We start from the raw sequence: 20,569 nt of genomic DNA on the forward strand, positions 1-20,569 counted from the left end.
AGAACATAGATCACAAGCCAAGTTCGATGATCGCTAAAGACTCCTCCAATGGAACAGCAATAACTCTGACACAACATCCAGAACTAGAAGGATTTGATTGTGGTACTGTGGTGATTAATCTTAATATCGCTAAGACAAAACAGATTTAAAATCTTTCAGTATTCTATACAAATATCGAACTAGCTTCAATGATCAATACAGATTATCACGTTTCATTACTATCTGTAGTAGTTGATCACCAAAGTGATCTAATTGATGCTGCTAACAGCTATGAATATAAATGGCTTGAAAGAGTGATGTGCAATGTTGAGTGGAAATATTTCTTCTAATGAAAGCATATCATGGGCAGCACATCATGTGTCATTGCTACCACCTATCCAAAGCCCACTGTCAACGACTGTATTCTTGCCGCTGTTCACAGAAAGTGCTCATTCTAGCAAAGCAATTTCAATAGGATGTACCACATCTATATGGTGAAAATAAATATGTTGTGATGATGGGAGGGACTTTATATGCAAATGACTTTCTTTAAAGTACTTGGAGAATGGCTTTTAAACAGTGGATGGACTAGTATGTTAGGGCGAGCGGACATCACTACTATAGGAAAAGCGAATGCCAAATTGAAGGTTTCCCACTTAACCCGGAGACGTCATGCTCATAAAATTACTGTTGCTGCGTTGTACATATCACACAGGAAGGCTTATCAAAGTTATCTTGAATCAGTCCCATGAACTGGATTAAGAGGAAATCGAACGAGCACCCACGCTTCCAATTTTAGGCAATTATTATGGATCTGCTGATACTTGCACTTGAATTTGTTTGTTCAATTAGAGATGGTAACTTTGATTTGTATGTACAAGTACTTGATCAGATGGTTCCATGGATGTTTCCTACAAATCATAGTCCGTATTCTCGATGGCTGTCTGTCCATATTCACGACATGGTGACACTAGCAGAACGCCACCCACACATTCACTCAGTTTCGCAAAGGAAAGTTTGTTGTCAGTAAAAGCAACGACGCATTCTCATCAACTGGTCTAGATCAAAATCATTAGCAGGAAAATGCTATCATCAAGGGACATGGAGGTGCTGTAGGTCTGACAGAAAATCCAGGAGCTCTTGGAAGACGGATGATATGTGGGCCAGAGATTTCCAGAGTTGTAAATTAATTTGAACAAACATTCATGAATGCCAAAAAAACAACCTTTGCCATCATGAACATATACCTAGTGTACAAAAATCTTTCTTAAAAGATGTAAAATCCCTACTGTACACAATTGAAAAAAGTTGTTAATCAGTTATAGAGGAGAGCAGTGATCAATTCAATCTGAACAATAAAGGAATTCCTGCTACAGCTACCATGTCGGTAAAAACAGCTCATGGAATATGTAGATCGCAATATTAATCCTATTTTCATCAGGTGTTGCAAACACGCTTGAAGCCCATAACAGAGACAATACCAAGGAACAAAACAATTACTCAGCAACAGCATGGGTAAAACTTCTGAGTCCAAAGACAAACTATCCTCATTGAAAAGTAACTGCAATCTGTATGCTAGATTATATTTCGGGTGTCAGGCAAGAAATGGTAATTTGGAAGAATTTTTCAAGCACGAGCATCAGTCTTTTCCACCATCTATATCTGTGATGGAAAACTCAGACAAGGAAAGAAGTTGCAGCTATTGGACTGCGTTGCCAGAAGTATCACCATACACAGCATTGCTCCAAAAGTGGCTGTAAATATATTAGATGGTGCAGCTATAGTAAATAAGCTACCTCGGTAGTCTTGTAAAACATATGATGATTACGCTTTGTCAGTTTTTATACCCTACATAGAAACAAAAGCAAGAATGTGAAACGACTAGCTCTTGTGTGGGATATGTATATTACTGGAAGCATCAAACAAAATGTTAGAGAGAGGAGAAAAAAAAAAAAAAAAGATGTGGGTCTTCACAAGCAAGTTAAATTAAACACTCCTCAAACACTCCTGTACCCAAAGATTGGCATAGATTCCTTAAATGAGACGAAATTAAGACACAGTTGTTTGGTTTACTGAGTAGGCATGTGCAATATATTAACATTGAAGAGAAGCAAGTAATGGTCTCCTGTCAGGATAAAGTTGCAAGTTCCACACCAATTACGAATTTCGAAAGGATATTGCCTTGCAATTATGAGGAAGCGGACACATGAGTAATGCTTCACTCTTTCCATGCAGCAACTGAAGGGGTCATTCAAAAATAATGATTCATACAGTAGATACAGATGTAGACGTTCTAGCAACTGATAATTTTTTTAAAACCCTGGATGTCAAGAATTGTGGTTTGGTTGGGGCACTAGAGGGCCGGCGAACAAGATTGAATTACCCCAGGGAGGCTCTGTTAGCCCAGGAGCACAATCCTCCATCACAGGGCAAAAAAACTTTCTATAACCCTAGGATACGTCACCAGTGCGCCACGGGAAGTCGCTGAAGCCAAAAAGGAGTCCGATGACCGCTTGCAGGACAAGGATTACTGCGAGACCCTAATTGCGACCTGCTCTGGAATACAAGATAGCGGGAATGCGGACTGAATAACAGATTCAGAGAAGGCCGCTGATACAGGCGAGGAGAGCGCGGACCCCCGTCTGCAGGAATGTCCAGATATCCGAGGCAAACCGTTGGAAATTGTGTGCAGCGACATCGGTGCCCGGCCCTGAATACTGTGACCGCAACAACCAGCAACCAAAATGCGGGGCCTGCAGATGAGCCGTGAGACCTCGATACCCTGTTACCCAGCCTGGTGAATACCTTTTAGTCTTTGCTGGTCGGACTGCAAAATGTTGGAAATCGGCGGAGCTCGCCACGAACCTGCCTGTGGCTGGTGAGACGGAGAATGTTGAAAACTGTGACGGAGCCGTAAGGGTAACTGCCTGAACTGCACACGCCATTAATATAGGAGCCGGACACTTACCTCTTGCGGCCTCCTGCCCGAGGCGACGTCTAATTTCCTGGGGCAAAGAGCTTTAGACTGGGTGCAGAGGCTGCGAAGCCCCACCCAGTCTGTCGAAATTGCTGAGCTGTGCTGCTGCGGCAAAGGCCTCTGAGGGTCAGTCTGGGCCCGCCGTGGTGGCGTGGGGAGTATTGACTGGGGGGCTGTCGGCTGCTTCGACCCAAGCGAGTGCTCCTATCGGGAGCAGAGGTGCTAATGTGGAGTCCTGCCTCGGGGGCACCTAGCGGGCAACGTGGCTGGATTTACTCAGCTCCAGACGCTGAAGGTGAGCGGGCTGGGTGGCAACACTGTGGCCCGTGCTGGATGCCATGGGCTAGTGGGCCACTGGTGCGCTGGAAAGCAGAGGAGACTGAGGCCAGACGAGCACCAAAGGCTCCGCGCATAAGGACTCTGGCACCCTGCTGAGGTAACGCTGGTGGTGGGAGCCTGCACCTGGGGGCGACAGAGACTGGCCATAATAATATCACGTTAAGAAACAGAGGGGCAGTGCAATTTGGCATTATCTTCCCCCGCCCCCCGACCCCCTTATGGCGCAGCCAGATATAGGGAACAACCCCTGCTGAACACCTGGAGAGGTCTGTCTGCGCCATGCAGTGGAACACATCATGGACCGAACAGAGGGCAAACAATCTAAGCTTCCCTTCTCCGCATGGAAGAATGCCACAAGCAAGACTGAAGATACAGCCTCACAAAGTGAAGAGGGTACTTCTGCCTCTAATCCCACACAGGACTCAGATATAAAGGCATTACTACTAAATATGCGCCAAAGCCTCACATTCATCTAAAATGGACGCTATGAATATGCGCATGGACTTCATTAGGCAGAGGTTGGAAAAACACAACATGTGCATAACTGAGACGGAGCAGCGCATCTCGGCAATAGAAGACCATTCCTCTGCCAGCAGTGAAAAGATACTAGGTCTGGAGAAACTGCTTAAAATCATCCATGCCAAAAATTAGGACTTAGAGGGGCGTTCGCGTAGAAATAATTTTCGCATAATAGGGGGTTCCAGAATTCACTGACACGGGACGCATGGACTATGTGGAAAAAATGTTGCTGGAGCTCTTTGGTGCAGAAGCATTCTCCAGAGTCCTAGTGGTCGAGAGGGCCCATCAATCTCTGGCACCACAACCACCGCCGGGCGCGCTACCTCGCCCTATCCTGGCGCGGTTACTCAACTACAAAGAAAGGGACACGGCACTGCGGCTAGCCAGAGAGAAGCAAGACTTATCCTATGATGGTAACAGACTCTCGATCTATCCGGATTTAAATGAAGCTGCAGATAGGTAATGTACAGTACTCCATGCTCTATCCTGCTAGATTACGAGTCCTTCACCAAGGGAAAACACATATCTTCAATAATCTATAGCAAGTCCAGGATTTACTAAAAAAACGCCCTGCGACGATCGCCACACTTAGAAACGGGGACCCATGCTCCAGACAATCTTCACCGGCTCCCGAAGAAAAAGAATGGTAACACACCTATATCCAGAAACTGGTAACACTGTGCATTCTTATAAGTCGCATGACAATGGAAATTATGGATGGACTTGCATGGTTCCAATCCTGAACTAAAAATGTTGGTCTCTACCAAAGCGTCATCAACTTTGCTAAGACTGTCATATAATAATGCTCTCCTGGGCTCCCTCGCAGTTGCGAGGTGCGCCGACGGTCCCTCTAGTACACTTCCCCAGTGGGAACCTCCCCCCCCCCCCCCCGATAAATGTTGGGCATTACTAATATGTTACTAATTGTGGATGTTTTTCCACTGTTACTGGCATTACCCCTTCTGTGCCTATGACGAGCTGGACTCGTCATGGAGCACAGTCGCGCTGTGCCCATGACGAGTCTCGTCATGACACCCACCCACGGGGGAAGCGCTGGCGCTCCCCCCGTGAGTGGTCGATTTTTATTTTTTTTATTGGGAAGGCAGAGGAAGACCTTCCCCTGCCTCCCCCCGCCCCGCGTCATCAATGACGTCAGCGCGCGAGGCGCGCTGAAGTCATCGGAGGTTTCCCCTTGGTTCTCCGAGGCGCAGGAAGCCATTTGCTTCCTGCGCGTCAGAGAGTCAAGGTGAGTTTTGGGGCTGGGGAGGGGGGATTTTGTTGTGTTCATTTTTTTTTTCAGGTTGGGGGCACTATGTAGGGGGAGGTCGAAGCCATGCTGCAAGGCTCGGCTTTGTTCGTATTTTTTGTCTGTTGCTTCCATGTGAAATGGATACGAAAAAGAAAAAACGCTTTGTCGAGTAATGCCCTTCTTCTGATCTTTACTGTTACAAAGTGCAGCAGGATGGTTTCCCTAGATGGCCGCCGAGCACCGGGCCAAAAACCCAAGTGACCCCCCTTGCAAAACCAGGTGGTTTTGAGATGGGCAATTTTGATGTCGCCTCACTACGTTTTGCGCCGTTTCCTGTCGCGGGCACTAGGCCAACACACACAAGTGAGGTACCGTTATTCTCGTAGGACTTTGGGGAACGCGGGGTGGGTGGAAATTTGTGGATCCACGCAGATTCCGGAACTTTCCCCGACAGAAATGTGGGGAAAATGTGTTTTTTTGACAATTTTTTAGGTTTGCAAGGGATTCTGGGTAACAGACCCTGGTGGGAGGCAGTCAAGTCACCCCATCCTGGATTCCCCTGGGTGTCTAGTTTTCAAAAATGTATAGGTTTGCTAGGTTTCCCAAGGTGCCCGCAGAGCTAGGGTTCAAAAACTACAGCTAGTCATTTTGCCAAAAAAGGGTCATTTTTCACTGCGAAATTGAGGTGTGACCACGTTGTGTTTTGCGCCGGTTCCTGTCGCGGGCACTAGGCCGACCCACACAAGTGAGGTACCGTTTTTCTCGTAAGACTTTGGGGAACGCGGGGTGGGTGGAAATTTGTGGATCCACGCAGATTCCGGAACTGTGGGGAAAATGTGTTTTTTTTGACAATTCTTTAGGTTTGCAAGGGATTCTGGGTAACAGACCCTGGTGGGAGGCAGTCAAGTCACCCCATCCTGGATTCCCCAGGGTGTCTAGTTTTCAAAAATGTATAGGTTTGCTAGGTTTCCCAAGGTGCCCGCAGAGCTAGGGTTCAAAAACTACAGCTAGACATTTTGCCAAAAAAGGGTCATTTTTCACTGCGAAATTGAGGTGTGACCACGTTGCGTTTTGTGCCGTTTCCTGTCGCGGGCACTAGGCCGACCCACACAAGTGAGGTACCATTTTTAATCGGGAGACTTAGGGTAATTCAGATTTGTAAAGGAACTGTTATTATCTATTGACTTTCGATGCATTTCTGCCTTCCAAATGAAAGATCGTGTAAAAAAGAAGTCATTCTAAAAAATGACTGATAATTCTCATGCTAGTATGAGTATTCCCAATTTCAGAAATGTGAAAATATCTACTGTTTCTAAACTCTATATTTTGTTCCCATTTCAGAAATACATAGGTGTCTTTCATACAGATTTTTCCATGTACACATTTTTACAGAATAATTACTATATACCCGGTACATAATAAAAAACCATTGCAAGTTACTGCTCAGTTTTTGGCTCTGGGTTCGTCTGGTTCTTGGGGAACCTACAAGTCCTATATATCCCCACAACCAGTAATGTCCAGCGGATGCAACGGTATATTGCTTTCAAAGAGCTGTCATAATTAGAAGTTACAGGTGAAAACGTTGACACAAAAGGCTGTTTTTTTCAACTAATTTTCAATTTATCCTATATTTAACGGTTTGTTTCTATAAAAAAAACCTTGATGGATCTACACAAATGACCCCTTGCTGAGTTCAGAATTTTGTCTTCTTCTCGAAAATGTATAGCTTTCCAGGATCCATTATTGCTTTTGTACCCATTTCTGCCATTAACTGGAAGGAGGTCAAAAGCACAAAAAATAGCAAAAATAGGCTATGTCCCAGAAAAATGCCAAAACTGTGTAAAAAATGTTGGATTTCTGACAAAAGTCTGGTATCCCCGAAAAGCTGAGGAAATGGCAATTTCAACCCCACAAACCCTTTTTTGATAACATTTGCAGGGAAAAACCCAGATGCTTTCATTTGCAGCGCGTTTTTCCCATTTTTCCCAAAAAACCCAACATTTTGCTGTATTTTGGCTCATTTCTGTGACCCCTCTAGGAGAATCCACAAACCCTGAGTACCTTTAGAATCCCCATGATGTTGGAAGAAAAGGACGCAAATTTGGCGTGGATACTTATGTGGTCAAAAAGTTACAGGGGCCTCATCGCGCACTACCCCAAATAGCCAAAAAAAGGCTTGGCATAGGAGGGGGAAAAGGCCTGGCAGCGAAGGGGTTAAATAGGTCGGATATCGATTGGGCTGGGTGGGCTTTCATTCGCCTGTGGGTTTGGGCTGCAGGTGTGGAAGGAGGGGTGGGACAGGCAGGTTATTTTTGTATGTGAAGGCATTGCAAAATCTGTAATGTACGCGGGCACAAATGCGCACAATTTTTTACCATGCAACATCATAATGCTGGCCCCAAGCACACAATCTGAGGCTCAAAGAAGCTATGGCTAGCGTAGGCCCAGCTAAAAACCCTATTATACACTGCCTGACATGGAATGTGCGTGGACTCCGGGACCCCCGCAAGCGTAGACCGGTCCTAGGATCCCTGGACTGATATCAAGTCCAGGTGGCCATGCTGCAGGAAACGCATCTAGACCCGAATAGCTACTCTTCCTCCTACTCCACATATGCCAGGGGCACAGCTATCCTTATTAAGTCTGGCCTGGGATACCATCCATTAGGAGATTTACGAGATACTCGGGGCAGATTCAGCATCATGTGGGGCAGGATAGCGGGACACACAGTTACGCTAGTATGCTGTTATGCGCCCAATGTCAATGATGCGGAGTGTTTTGACAAGCTATGGGGCCCCATCCTTGAAATAGGATCCACCTTTATTACATGGGGAGGAGACTTCAATCTGGCACTAGATCTCCTGACTGATCGTTCCCTCACATTCTCACCGAGCCGACTAAACACCTTTCAAGTATCATAACTGACCATCAACTGTTTGACGCTTGGATGGTTTCCACCCAACGAAGAGGGAAGGTACTTTCTTTTCAAGTGTGTACTACAGCTGGTCGAGGCTGGATTACTGGCTACTCTCAGCAGGACTAAATACGTGGCTCAGAGAGGTGTCACATTTGGCAGGCACCCTCTCTGATTACTCCCCAGTACTTATGAAAATCTTGCCGCCAGGTAACAAATCCCCCTATCTGTTGTGGAGCCTCCAGCCCACAGCCTTGCTAGATACTGTCTTCTGTGAAGAAATTCGCCAGGAAATCATCAAATTCTTTCCACGCAATATAGCTAGTGTCTCTACGCTGGCTTGCGTGTGGGTAAGCTTTAAGGTAACAGTGAGGGAGTTATGTATGGCCAAGAGCAGGTCTATAAGGGGGACCCTACACAGACTAGAGACAGACAGCAAAAAGACAGAGGAAATACTTGCCTTCTCCCCTACCCAGCACCTTTAGGCGAAACTCAAGGAGCTACTCACTGAATATTCAACTAAAGCAGAACACGGATCTAAATTCCGGTCGAAATATCATATCGCCAGGGCCTATGGGTAGGGAGAACGTCCTGGCATGGCCTAGGTCGAGGTAACTAGTGTCCACAGATTCACTAACCAGGTCCTGGAAATAATAGATGAAGAAGGTAACGGGCATACTGACTCGCAGGATATCCTCAATGTGTTCAACTATTATGCGCCATTATACCACACGTGTGAGCGTGACACCAGACATAGTATCCTATTTTGAGGATACCACCCTTGGGTGGATCAGTGACTCGCGTAGGGAATTGCTGTCCGCTGAGTTTGAGGAGGATGAAATCCGGGCCGCAATAATGGGCCTGTGCTTGGGTAAAGCCCCAGGACCAGATGTTATACCTGCAGACTTATAAATGGTATATTGAGCAGCTGGCCCCCTTGCTCAAGCACCTTTTTGAGGAAGCTAGAGAGAGCGGTACCCTTCCCCTGTCAAACTATGATTATATCCCTACTTAAACCGGGCTAGGAGGCCACTAGATGTGAAGCATATAGACCCCAGTCACTGATCAACTGACACCAAGATTCTGGTTAAAGTCATCGCCAACAGGCTGTCCCTGCTGGACGGGTTGGTCCTCCCGGATCCGGTGGGCTTTGTGCCCGGCAGAGCCACCTCACACAATCTGAGAATCACATTTGCACTACTACATGACATTGATCCAGAGGTCTCTGCGGCTGGGATTTTTCTAGACGCCACAAAAGCGTTTGATTCCCTTGAATGGGATTATATGTGTACCAGAACTGGGCATTCCTAGCGTGGATAAAATTGGTTCAGGTTAACGGACTATACTCCACTACAATTTCTATTACGAGAGGCACGCGGCAGGGATGCACATTATCCCTGCTGCTCTTTGCTTTGGCCATTGAGCCTTTGGCCCCCAAAATTAGACAACATCACAGAGGCTATGCAATCCAATATCCCTCCAGTCAGATATGGATATCATTGTATGCGGATGATATTACTCTTTACCTACGAGACCCAAGCACCAGTCTCAATTCGATCCTCCGGCAGTTCATATGGTTTGGCGACCTATCTGGAATATCTAGGCGTGATCATCACTAGGGACAGAGAGGCAACCCTTCGGGCCAATTATGGTACTGCAGTAGAAACTATCCGTAAATGGTTAGACCGCTGGGTCACATTGCCACTCTCTCTGGCCGGCAGAGTGGCGATCATGAAGATGAACATTCTGCCCAAGCTCCTATACCTATTCATCAATATATCATGCAACCTAGGGCGCCACTTCTTTAATACTGTTCGTTCCTTACTTATCAGACTGGCCTGGGGAGGGAGGCTGCCTCGAGTGGGCTGGAAGGTCATGATGCAGCCATTCTCCAAGGGGGGATTCGAGGCCCCGGATATGGAATTGTACTACCTCAGCGCACAAGCCCATTATGCAATATGCTGGCTTCATTCCCCCCTTATATGCTGCACCTGGCCATTGAGCAGGGATACTGGATGCCCAGACCCCTAAACTCACTGTGGGCTGCGGTTCCTGGCGAGGGAGTTTCCCACAACACGGTAAGTTGCACTAATTATGCATGGAAGCGCTTGGCAAAAATGGACAAACCAGTGGTATATTTCCAGCTAATGCCACTGGCACATCTACCATTTGCCCCGGTCACTCAAGAGGTTGCATGCCAGGAGATGATCCGTAAAAGGAACCTCGATGTGTGGGGGGGCCTGTACCAGGAGGGTCAGTTTAAAGACTAGAGGGAGCTACTGTCTGGGGATAGAGTCACCCCCTTGGAGGCGTTTCTGTACATACGACTCAAACATGAGATTAGGGCCAATGTCCCAGGATTCCCGGCGGAACCTCCCACACTGGAGGTCCTACACAAAACACTGAAAATGCCACACGCAGTGTCCCACACATACCGAATCGCACTGACAGAACGGCCACATATGACACCTGGGGTCAGGGAAGACTGGGGTAATGATTTGGGGGAGCCGCTGACGGACAAGCAGTGGGCTTACTGCTGCTCACAGACGGAGGTCATTAGGGCAAGTAGCCAACTGCGAACCATTCATTTCAAGTTCCTGAACAGAACCCATTATACCCCTGCACAGCTATACAAATATAAGCTATGAGACGATGACCGTTGCCTGCGCTGCCAGCGTGCGGGAGCAGATTTTCTGCACCTTGTGTGGCAATGCATTGCAGTTCGGGAGTACTGGAAGGAGGTACAAGACACGCTGTCCAGAATGACTGGCTCTACTATACCGCTAATTCCCCTGATAGCGCTCCTGAGATACACAGCTGACATATAGAAACCATGTAGGAAATTTGCGGCGCTGGGTCTATTACTAGCAAAGCGCAGACTGGCTTGTCGATGGGGTATGGGGTATGCTCCTAAATTCAAAGAATGGCTCACAGATTTCATATACTGTAAGGACCAACTCATGACTTATGCAGAACTCCTACCTGCCCCTTCTCGCCCCAGAGATATGTGGGAGCCCCTTATAGAGTACTTCAGGGAACACTCTGACTGAAAATATGCATAGTAGGCTGGCTACATGGGACGATCTCCGAAAAGATAATCCCTGGGATGAGGGCGGTGGGAGGGTGTGTGAATGGGCCCTAACAGGTGGAGACTCATGTATTAGAAAGGGGGAATCTGTCGGTTGCGACTCAATCAGTCTGCAGAGTGGAAGTCTTCTGCCTAACTAACTCCCTGTACATCGATGTGTGCCAAGTTCTTAATATGGATATTGCAAGACAACTGTATTCATTTCCGCCATTATGCGTATTGTACATTCAGATGTCATTATGTGTTGTCCATTGCCTTTTTTTTCCAATTGAAAACTTAATTAAAAAAAATAAAATAAAAAAAATAAAAAAGAATTGTGGTTAGGATTTGGTACATGAAAAAAGTTTCACTACATTCCAGTTCACATAACAGCAGCAAGCTTAGGCGTTGATACATGTGAATCTCTGCCCTTTTTCCATGCTGTTACCGGCTGCGACACAAGGTCGGCCTTTCACTGGAGAGGGAGCAAAGGAGCTTATGACACCTGGATGGCACTATCTTCTGCTACTCCCACATTTAAATTTGTCCGATCGACCAAGTTCTGTTGATCCTGTTCACTTCGGAAATATCGGGAGATTCATTGTACTGATGTATAGCCGCACTTGTCCATTGCCTGAAATAAACGGTGCTCGCCAACTCAAGTTTGCAAGTGGAAACAGAACTATTGAAAACATTCCCCCTACACAAGGCACTCTTCTTCAACATGTTACACGATCTGCGTACCAAGGGTGCCATGTTTGGGTTCAAACTTTAGTGTCAATGCAAAAATTGCCAAATTTAAATGATTGTGGCTGGAAGCAGATTGATGGAGTAATGGTAACACATTGGACAACCATTCCAGAGGCATCTAAGGCATGCAAAGAACTTATTTGTTCTGGGTGCAAAAAGTCGTGCCGAAATCAATTCAAATGCTTAAAGGGGAGCCTCCCGTGCACCGCCCTTTGCTTTTAAAGTGGAAACTTATCAAGACTAAGAGTATACAAACACGAATCATCACGGTTTCATTTCATCAGGGTTTATTATAGTCTTGTATCGTTTAATTACAATGGAAACATTATCCACATCTTTATAGTATGTGTTGTAAGGATACAAATGGTGCAAATTAGATGTTTACTTTTGTTAGAGTGTGTGTAATGTATTCCTGGTGTCGTTATTGGCAGCCATTTTGGTTTTCTATTTATGACATCTCAGTCTAGATCCAATGTAGGCATGCACAGGTCATGCACTGACATGTACACATGAGCTTTTGTGCCAATTCTGATGCAAATCCACTTGGGGTCGTGCTCTTAAATGATTACTAGTACAAAGACAAATATCTGTACAATATTTCAACTTTCTATCACAAAGTGAACGCATTTTCAGTCTAACAGCTATACTAGAACATCACAAGATTTTGTGAACGATTCAAACACAAGTGGCATCATTATTTATTGTGGATGACTGCGCACAAGAAAGCTTGCAGTGTGTGCTAAAACAAACAACAGATTTATCAAAATGTAGCAGACAAGTACATGCAATAAAACAGACAAACCACACTACACAAGACAAATTGCAGGCGCACCAAATAATTAGGGCCAATCAGGGTAAGAGACCTGTACAAAAACACATGCCTGAAAATACTGCATCAACCAATGCAAATGGTTTATTTGAGTACCATACTTACTAGAAAGCTCATCTGTGAGGGTGAGACCAAGTTCATCCAAAACCTGAGACACAACAGCATCGCTGTAAAAAACACACAGAAAACAATTACTGTTGAGGTGGGGAATTTATGACAACCTCAGAAACAGAAATCTGGATGCTGTGACTAGGGAGCATCATAGGAGCTATCATATACGACTCTCAATGCTGTTTCTCAAACACCCATTTGTCTTTTCTTCGTTCTAACTAGTTTTTCTTGATGTTAAAAAACTATTTCCACAAAAAATAGGGATTAAGTTTCTATTATTTAAAAAAACATACATTTAAAATGTTCTAATTCTAACTTGCAAACTATCAAATACTTACCCATTAAAACCTTATTTAGAGCCTTGGACACTTCCCAGAAGCTTATGGAACTATTGCACACCTCCTTCGGATTCTTCCATGGCCTATGGGTAGGAGTCTCCCTCACAAGACACTTAATCTGTTCCCCTTAATGAAACAAACAACTGTCCCCTTGTGGAGAACCATGAAGACTCTGCTGTCCATGGCTGTAGGAAAGAGCACCTTTTTAACATGGTCAATCCCACTTTTTGCCTGGTATCTGATGCAATTATGACAGAATTGCACTGAGTGCCTGCTACTCAGGTCCCTCCCCAGTGCCAGGTCTTACCCTAAACTGTACAATTGCCCCCCCCTAAATGGCAATACCTTTAGCACCCCCTTGTGAGAAAGTGGCTCTGTATATACTGTTCCCAAATAGGTACAGGGTGTACAGAGTCCACAGTCCCCAGAGGTTTGGCAGAGGCTAAAGTTAGATATAACCTTACTCTCTAAAGTGGTAGCTTGGTCGAGCAGTAAGGCAGTATCAGAGGACAGTGTAAAGCATTTGTTGCACACACTCAGTCAGCAAATGGTCTCACACACAAGCACTGAACTCTAGGCCAATGGTTTATATATAAAAAAATATATATATGCTTGTTTTATTTTAGAACCAACAATAGGTATTAAAATACACTTTCTCAGAATGAGATGCTTTATATAAATACTTTCGCAATATGCAATTGACTTTTGTAGAAAGTTACAAGTGGTTGCAACAGGCAACACAATTTTAAACACAATAATGCATTGAGTTCAATGGAAGTTTCAAATTATTTGCAACAGATTACTTTTAGGATTACTTTTGGAATTCCAGGACTGGATCCTAGATTCAGTCCTGGGTCAGTACTTCGAATCAAGTGATAAAAGTCGACTTAATTACTGTGATAATTTTTAGACAACATTTTGCTATTTTTAAAAGTTGACACTTCGAAAATATTTCATTGAAAACAGTCAATGATTCCCTATGGAAGAAAATTCAAGTTGCAGATATAGTATGTTCTCGTTACTTTTGTAATCCAGTACTGGGCACCTAGACTCAGTAATGGGACCTTTATCCAAAACAGGTAAGCAATTAAGTTTCCCGAAGTTATACGATATTTAAAGAATATTTAAAGTTTGCAGAAATTGACACTTAGAAGTAATTTCACAGTCAATGGTTTCCTATGGGAGAAAATTGGGTTACTGGTAAGTACAGTTGTAAGTATTTTTCAGAGTCAGTGCTGGGCACCAAGATCCAGCACTGGGAGCTCACCTAATAGCAGGTGAGTATTTTCGTTACTCGGCTGATTTTTGGTGAATATTTTAAGATTTGAAAAGTCCACACTTAGAAGAAATTTCAGGAAAAAGCCAGTCAATGTTACCCTATGAAGAAAATTGAGTTGTCGGTTTAAAGGCAAGTACTCGACTGGCAGAGTTAAGGTTCTGGGTATAGACTCAAGATCTCCCAGGGTCAGGTAGGTACAATTGGTTCACCCTCAGCGGCACAAGGGCGGCCGGGTGCAGAGAGAGTTAGGCCCAATGTTATCCTATGAGAGGTAGAGGGGCCTCGATTGGTGGCTGCTGACTAGCAGGCCACGCGGCTGTGGGAGCTGGGCTCCTGGTCACTTACTTAGGGCAAGTGGGGAAGTAGATAGGTGTATTGATTGCACTGCCAGGGCCACTCTGGCGGCTGGGTGCAGGGTGCTTTTGAGCCTTCGGGCGCTCAATTGATTTCAATGGGAAATCTCCGGTTTAGAAAAAGCCTGCAAGCTCGGGGACGAAGATTCTTCAGGTGCCACCACCACTTCGAGGGGTAAGTTGGGTAGTTGGAGGATAGGTAGGTACCCCGGGATTGGGCACAGGGGGCCGCGGGGCGCCGGGTGCCTTTTGGTGTTGGGAAATCTTACCCTCTGTTGATCGCGGTTGGGGGGGGCACCTGGTTCTGAGGCTGCAGGCTTCTTCAGGAGTGTCGAGGGAGGTCCTTGGGTGCCGGACCCTGGGTCACAGTCGCCGTGGGGTCGTCCTCGTGGTCTTTGTTCATTCCGGCACAGGCCAGGCTTGGCTGGTGCAGAGTGTGCTGGGTTCGCGGTTCTGGGCTGCTGCCAGGGATTAGAAGTAGATTTTGAGTAGAGCCTCTACTCATGGGAGTCCCAGGGGGCTTAGAGTCAAAAAGTAGCCAGGTCCTCCGGGGTTTGTGAGGTTGCTGGCCACAAGAGATGCCGGGTTGGAGCAGGTTCGAAGGTCGACAGGCCGGTAGGGCAGGGGCCAAAGCAGTTGAAGTCTTCCTCTTCTTAGCAGCTGCAGGGCATGTCTTCTTTCTTCTAGCTCTTCTTCGGATTTCGGAATCTGCAATCTGCGGAAGGAAAGTTCAGGGTGCCACTAAATACTAGATTTAGGGGTATTACAGGTAGGTGAAGGGCAGGGACCAATGGGTCCCTGTCCTGGGGAGGGTACACCCCCTATCCTGCCTCTCTCCTGTGGGAGGGGGTAGTAGCCTAATCCTGATTGGGCAGGGCTCCCCATCTTCAAGATGGCGAGAGCCCGGGGATGTGCTTCACCTCGCCTCCCCCACCTGAGGGGTGGGGTTGGCAGGCTGGCACATCCCCTGTCCTTATTTGGGGTTTCCGGCCAAGCTTCCGCCAGAGTGGGGGGTTGCAGTGACCTGGGGAAGATCAGAGGCGGCATGCCTTTGAAGCTTTCCCCCTGCCCATGCTGGGGGGAGGAGATTTAGCACCTCGCCCAGGATGTGCATTGTTGCAGACCCAGGAGAGCAGGGGATCTCCTACCCAGGGGTCCAGCAACATGTCGGCTGTGTGGCAACCTAGGCAGCCTCAGAACAGGCGTGGATTGTAGGTTAGGTTTCAGGGGGCCTCTCTAAGATGCCCTCTGTGGTGCTTGGTACATTAAATCCCACACTGGCATCAGTGTGGATTTAATGTGCTGAGCAGTTTGATACAAAACCTCAGTCTTCAGTGCTGCCATTATGGTGCTGTGGAGTTCGTGTTTGACAAGCTCCCAGCACCATGTACTCTTAAATGGCAGCACTGCACTTACAGGGCCCAGGAATGGACCTGCCTCTGTGCCCACACCACTGGCATAGGGCACCCAGCCAGAGGGGTGGTTGATGTATGCCAGGGCAGTGTAGGTTGTGGGCGACATGGCACACATCCCTGTGTGCCATGTCATCTCTCTGTTTTGTCTTGTACCCAGACACTCAGCCTGCCAGGGCAGTGTGTGTGTGTTAGGGTACAGGGCCTCTAAGGGTGGCACAATGAGTGCTGCAGCCCTTAGAGGTCTTCCCTGGTCACAAGGGCCTGGGTACCTAGGGTACCACTTATCAGGGGCTGACATGTGGCCAGGGTTTGCCAATTTGGTTTTGAGGTTTTTGTTTAGGGAAGGAACATAGGCCCTGGGCACCTGATTGGCAGGAGTCCAGGGCACACTCAGTCAAAGTACATTCAGCAATTCAGCAAAAAGTGGGGGCATACCATGCAAGAAAGATGGCACTTTCTCACACCCCTGCAAATAATTTGTAAGTGGTGCCCCAGGTACCTAGGGCAGAGATGCTAAAGAGGGGCCCCAAGGGCTGCAGCATGTATTGTGCTATCCTAAGGAACCCCTCAGCACCACATGCAAACTGCCATTGCAGGCTGCGTGTGTTGGTGTAGACAACAGTGAAAACATAGCACTCATCTCTGTGTGCCATGCCTGCAGACACTGCATGCAGTATAGGTAAGCCACCCCTACAGTAGGCCTTACAGCCCTAAGGCAGGGTGCACTATACTAAATGTGTGGACATACCTGCATGAGCAGATATGTCCCTGTGATGTCTAAGTTAATTCGTCAAAGTCACAAGTGAACCGGGAAGCCATTTTAAGTACATGTGCTGGACACTGGTAAAAACGAGTTCCCCAGCTACACGAAGGCATCTCTGAAATCTATGGTGTTTGGCATCAAACATCTTGTATTAATAAACCCACACACACTCAAACCCAGATGGCACCTTAGAGGAGCCCCCTGAAAACCTACCAGCCTTTAGTGTGCTGGCTGACTTGTGTCGACCAGCCTGCCACCACAGACCGGTTTCTTACTCCTTGCAGTGGAGAGCCTACGCTCTCCGAAGGCAGAAACAATGCCTTCTCTGGCCAGAGATGTTGTCACCTCCTCCAAGCAGGATGGCCAAGTAATAAGCATATCAAGGCAGGAGGCTTCAAGGACCTCTGTCGCCTTTGATATATGACCACTGCTTGCCCAGACGGGGGAAATGCCAACCCCCTTCCCTGGGGCTATTTGGCACCATAACAGGAGTGAAATTAGATATGCAGGGAGGCATGGTACACTACCAGGTCAGTCACACCCCTAAGGTGAGTGGTCTGAGGAACCCCCCTTTAGGAAAGTTCAACCATCTTCATGTTGGCAGAATTAGGAACTCTGGGACAGGGTTATGCCCACTTCCCACAAGAAGTGGTCATATGGGGGTGTGTAGTGACCCCAAGGATAAGTAGCCCATTGGCTACCACCCTTCACTCCCCTTAACACCCCTAAATCTAGTATTTAGGGGAGCCCCTGGCACCAGGAAAGCAGATTCTGAAGACCTAAGAAGAAGGGCACTGAAGAGCTGCAAAGATCAAGAACTGATGAGCAGCAACTGACTTGGCACCAACCCTGCCTACCTGGCTGCTGTCCACGACAAATGCGCCAAAGACAACTAGTCCTGTAGCTGCTCTTCCTCCAAAAGTCTGGTAGGACTGCCAGCACTTTAAGGAGCAACCAGCATCTCCCGTTGAGTGGCGGTGCTACTTCCCTGCACCCTGCAAGTTCCCAAGAAGAACCTTGAGGACTTCGGACAATGAAACCCCCGACATCAGAAAACACCACAGCACCCATGGTCCTCAACCCGACTCAAAGTGGGCCAACAGTGCCAATGAGGTCCTGAGACTCCCCAGAGCTGAACTCTACCTTGGGCTTGCCTAGACTGGACTTCCAGTCGCTGCCTGCAGCCCCCTTCAACCGCGAATGTCTCTTGCAGCACGGACCCAATGCCTAGACACCACTGCACCTGAGCCCTAGAGCCCAAGAAAAAGCGCACCAACGGTGTCCCTATGTGCCCGAGGATCTCAAGGACCAAGCCCCCTTTGGGTTCAACCGGACTGGCTCTACAGTCCCAGCTTGCAGCCTCTTTTTTCCCCAGGATTACTTCCCATTGAAATTAACCAGACGCCGAAAAGCACCTCTGCACCCGGACGCCCGAGAGCCTACTGAGGTGACTGCCTTGGACTTTGAACATACTTACCTTCACTCCAGAAGATTGGTCATGCAAGACGCCTCTAAATACCCACATGCAGTATATGTGCTTTTCCCCATAAGAGAACATTACCGCATTAGAAACAATACAAGTGTTATTTACTAGTTTTCTTCAAAACGGCTATTTTTAAAAAGTACTTACCCAATAAAGAAGTTCTTGGTGTCAAAAATTATATAAAGATACATGGTATTTTTAGGTCTCGGCCTGGCGAAAGCAGCGCATGTGCTGCTCTCGCCATACTCAGGGCCTTTTGGAATCAATAAGATTCCGATGTGCATGCGGTGGGGCAGAAGGGACAGAAGATGTGCACGCGCAGACTGGAGGCTTCAGGGCGGCGTGACACTAGGCACTTTTTTGGGGGACTTTTTTGGCGGAGAAAGCACGGCGTTTGTTTTCAATGCATCGAACATTTAAGAATGGTAATCAAGCAGTGATTCTGGCTTTTGGCCTCTGGGTGGCGCCAAAACATTCACCTGCAAACATTTGAGGCGTAGCACTGCCCCAGTGTCCAGCTAGAAACCCAATGTCTTCTACTTGTCGCATTTATTCATCCCTCGTATTCACGAGAACAGAACAGGCGAGTGATCTTGCTCGTAGCCCCCCGGGCATGGACCACTCTTTCCTTTTACGCTGGGCTCACGCAAAATCATCTCAGTTTCTGGCAGGCACTCCAGAACTTTTTGATTCAATCCTGTGCATGGTTCCAGTATCCTGCTTTTTGGGTAATCGCTTTAAGGTTTAATACCTCTAGGACGCCCCTAACAGGAATAGCAGCGGCGCTTAGAAATAAAAATTAGGTAAATAACCTAAATAATGTTTTTCTGCGGTGCTGTCATCGTGCTATCAGATTGGCGGTCATGCCTGATAGCGTGGAGAAGCCCTGAAACCGACCTATCTGTATGTTGCTCTTTAAAAAATACGTTCTCGCCATTACAGGTTTTGTTTTCAATCGGTATTCATATGAAAAATCAGTAAAAATCTGTCAACTCATAGCCAAAGTTATAATTGCCTCAGTAGCGGTCCCTTCAAGCTGGGGCAGGAGGGTTTACCAACAAGGGACGATGAAGCTTGGAGAGTAAAAATTACGCTGGAAGAGGGAGTCGGGGGGGGGGGGGGGGGGGGGGAGTCGGTCAGTCAGTCAGAGAGGCGGCACGTGCCATTTCTCCACGTTTACAGCACGCACCCCGCTCCCTCGGCCTGTTCCTGGTTAGCTCGTTATGACGCGTCTGCTTTGAAGTCTGTGTGCACTTACAAGCTTAAACATTAACGTGTTTGGCTATATTTATTGTGGTACTTTGGCCTGGTTGGTGCAGTTGGATGCTACCTACCTGGCATTGTTGGTGTAGTGAGAGTCTGGGTTTGGTGCATTCAGAAGCTCTGATGGACCTTGACCCTTGTCACAGGATTTGATGTGGGGAGACGCTGTGCCAATGCTGCCTTTTTTTATACCCTGGTCTCTATGCCTCAATACGGTGCAGTGAAAGGCCGGACCTATTAATTAAGTTTGTGCATTCAAGGGCATAGACCTTGGCCTGTGTGGCTGGATTTAATGCAGTGAAAAGTTCAGGCACTGGTGCACGTGTTTTTGCATTGTGAGTCTTGGACACTGGTATGTGGATTTTGTGTAGTGATAGGTTCAAACATCTAACTCTGTTTTTGAATTTTGTCCAGTGAAAGGTTCGAGCTGAGGCTCTCATGCTGGATTTGGTTTCCCTACTAGAGACAGGGAGTTGCAAAGGATTGTGGCTGTGGGAAATAAGGTCTACTCTTCAAAGAGCCTTTCCCTCTGTACCACAAACACAACCTTTATTTTGATCTCTTATTCCTATGCATTGTGGGAACTGGTGCAAAGGCTTACTTTGAACCTCTCCGTCCACTTTTGTGACTATTATGCAGTTGTGTGTGATGGACAAGACGCAGCCCAACGTACCCCCCACTATGTCTGGATACAGAGGATTGTGTGGCGTAATCCATGGGCTCTTACGCCACCAACCGCTGCCATACATAGATACATTCCACTGGCTTTTTGGGTTATCTCCAGGCCAACCCCATGGACATAACTTTTTATTTTTTTTATTGAAATCCATATATTACATAAATTAGCATCTTAATATTCATACATCCAAATGTCAAAATTCATACATCAAATTCATCAGTATCATCGGATTTGCAGGAATTAAAATTTAACATAAACACTT

At 46.8% G+C, this 20,569-nt stretch overlaps 1 protein-coding gene across 6 annotated transcripts in view; it reads right to left on the reverse strand.

Annotated features, from left to right (window-relative positions):
- The window catches only part of CHMP2A (charged multivesicular body protein 2A), a 310,318-nt gene that overhangs the window by 24,293 nt on the left and 265,456 nt on the right, over positions 1 to 20,569 (reverse strand). For all 6 annotated transcript variants that reach the window (XM_085616658.1, XM_085616655.1, XM_085616657.1 and 3 more), the window contains one exon: positions 12,729 to 12,790. In XM_085616658.1, the coding sequence (XP_085472784.1) occupies positions 12,729 to 12,790 (62 nt within the window). The remainder of the gene's footprint in view (positions 1 to 12,728; positions 12,791 to 20,569) is intronic.

Source organism: Triturus cristatus, chromosome 7 (assembly GCF_964204655.1).
Source record: "Triturus cristatus chromosome 7, aTriCri1.1, whole genome shotgun sequence".
In the NCBI taxonomy this organism is placed as follows: domain Eukaryota; kingdom Metazoa; phylum Chordata; class Amphibia; order Caudata; family Salamandridae; genus Triturus; species Triturus cristatus.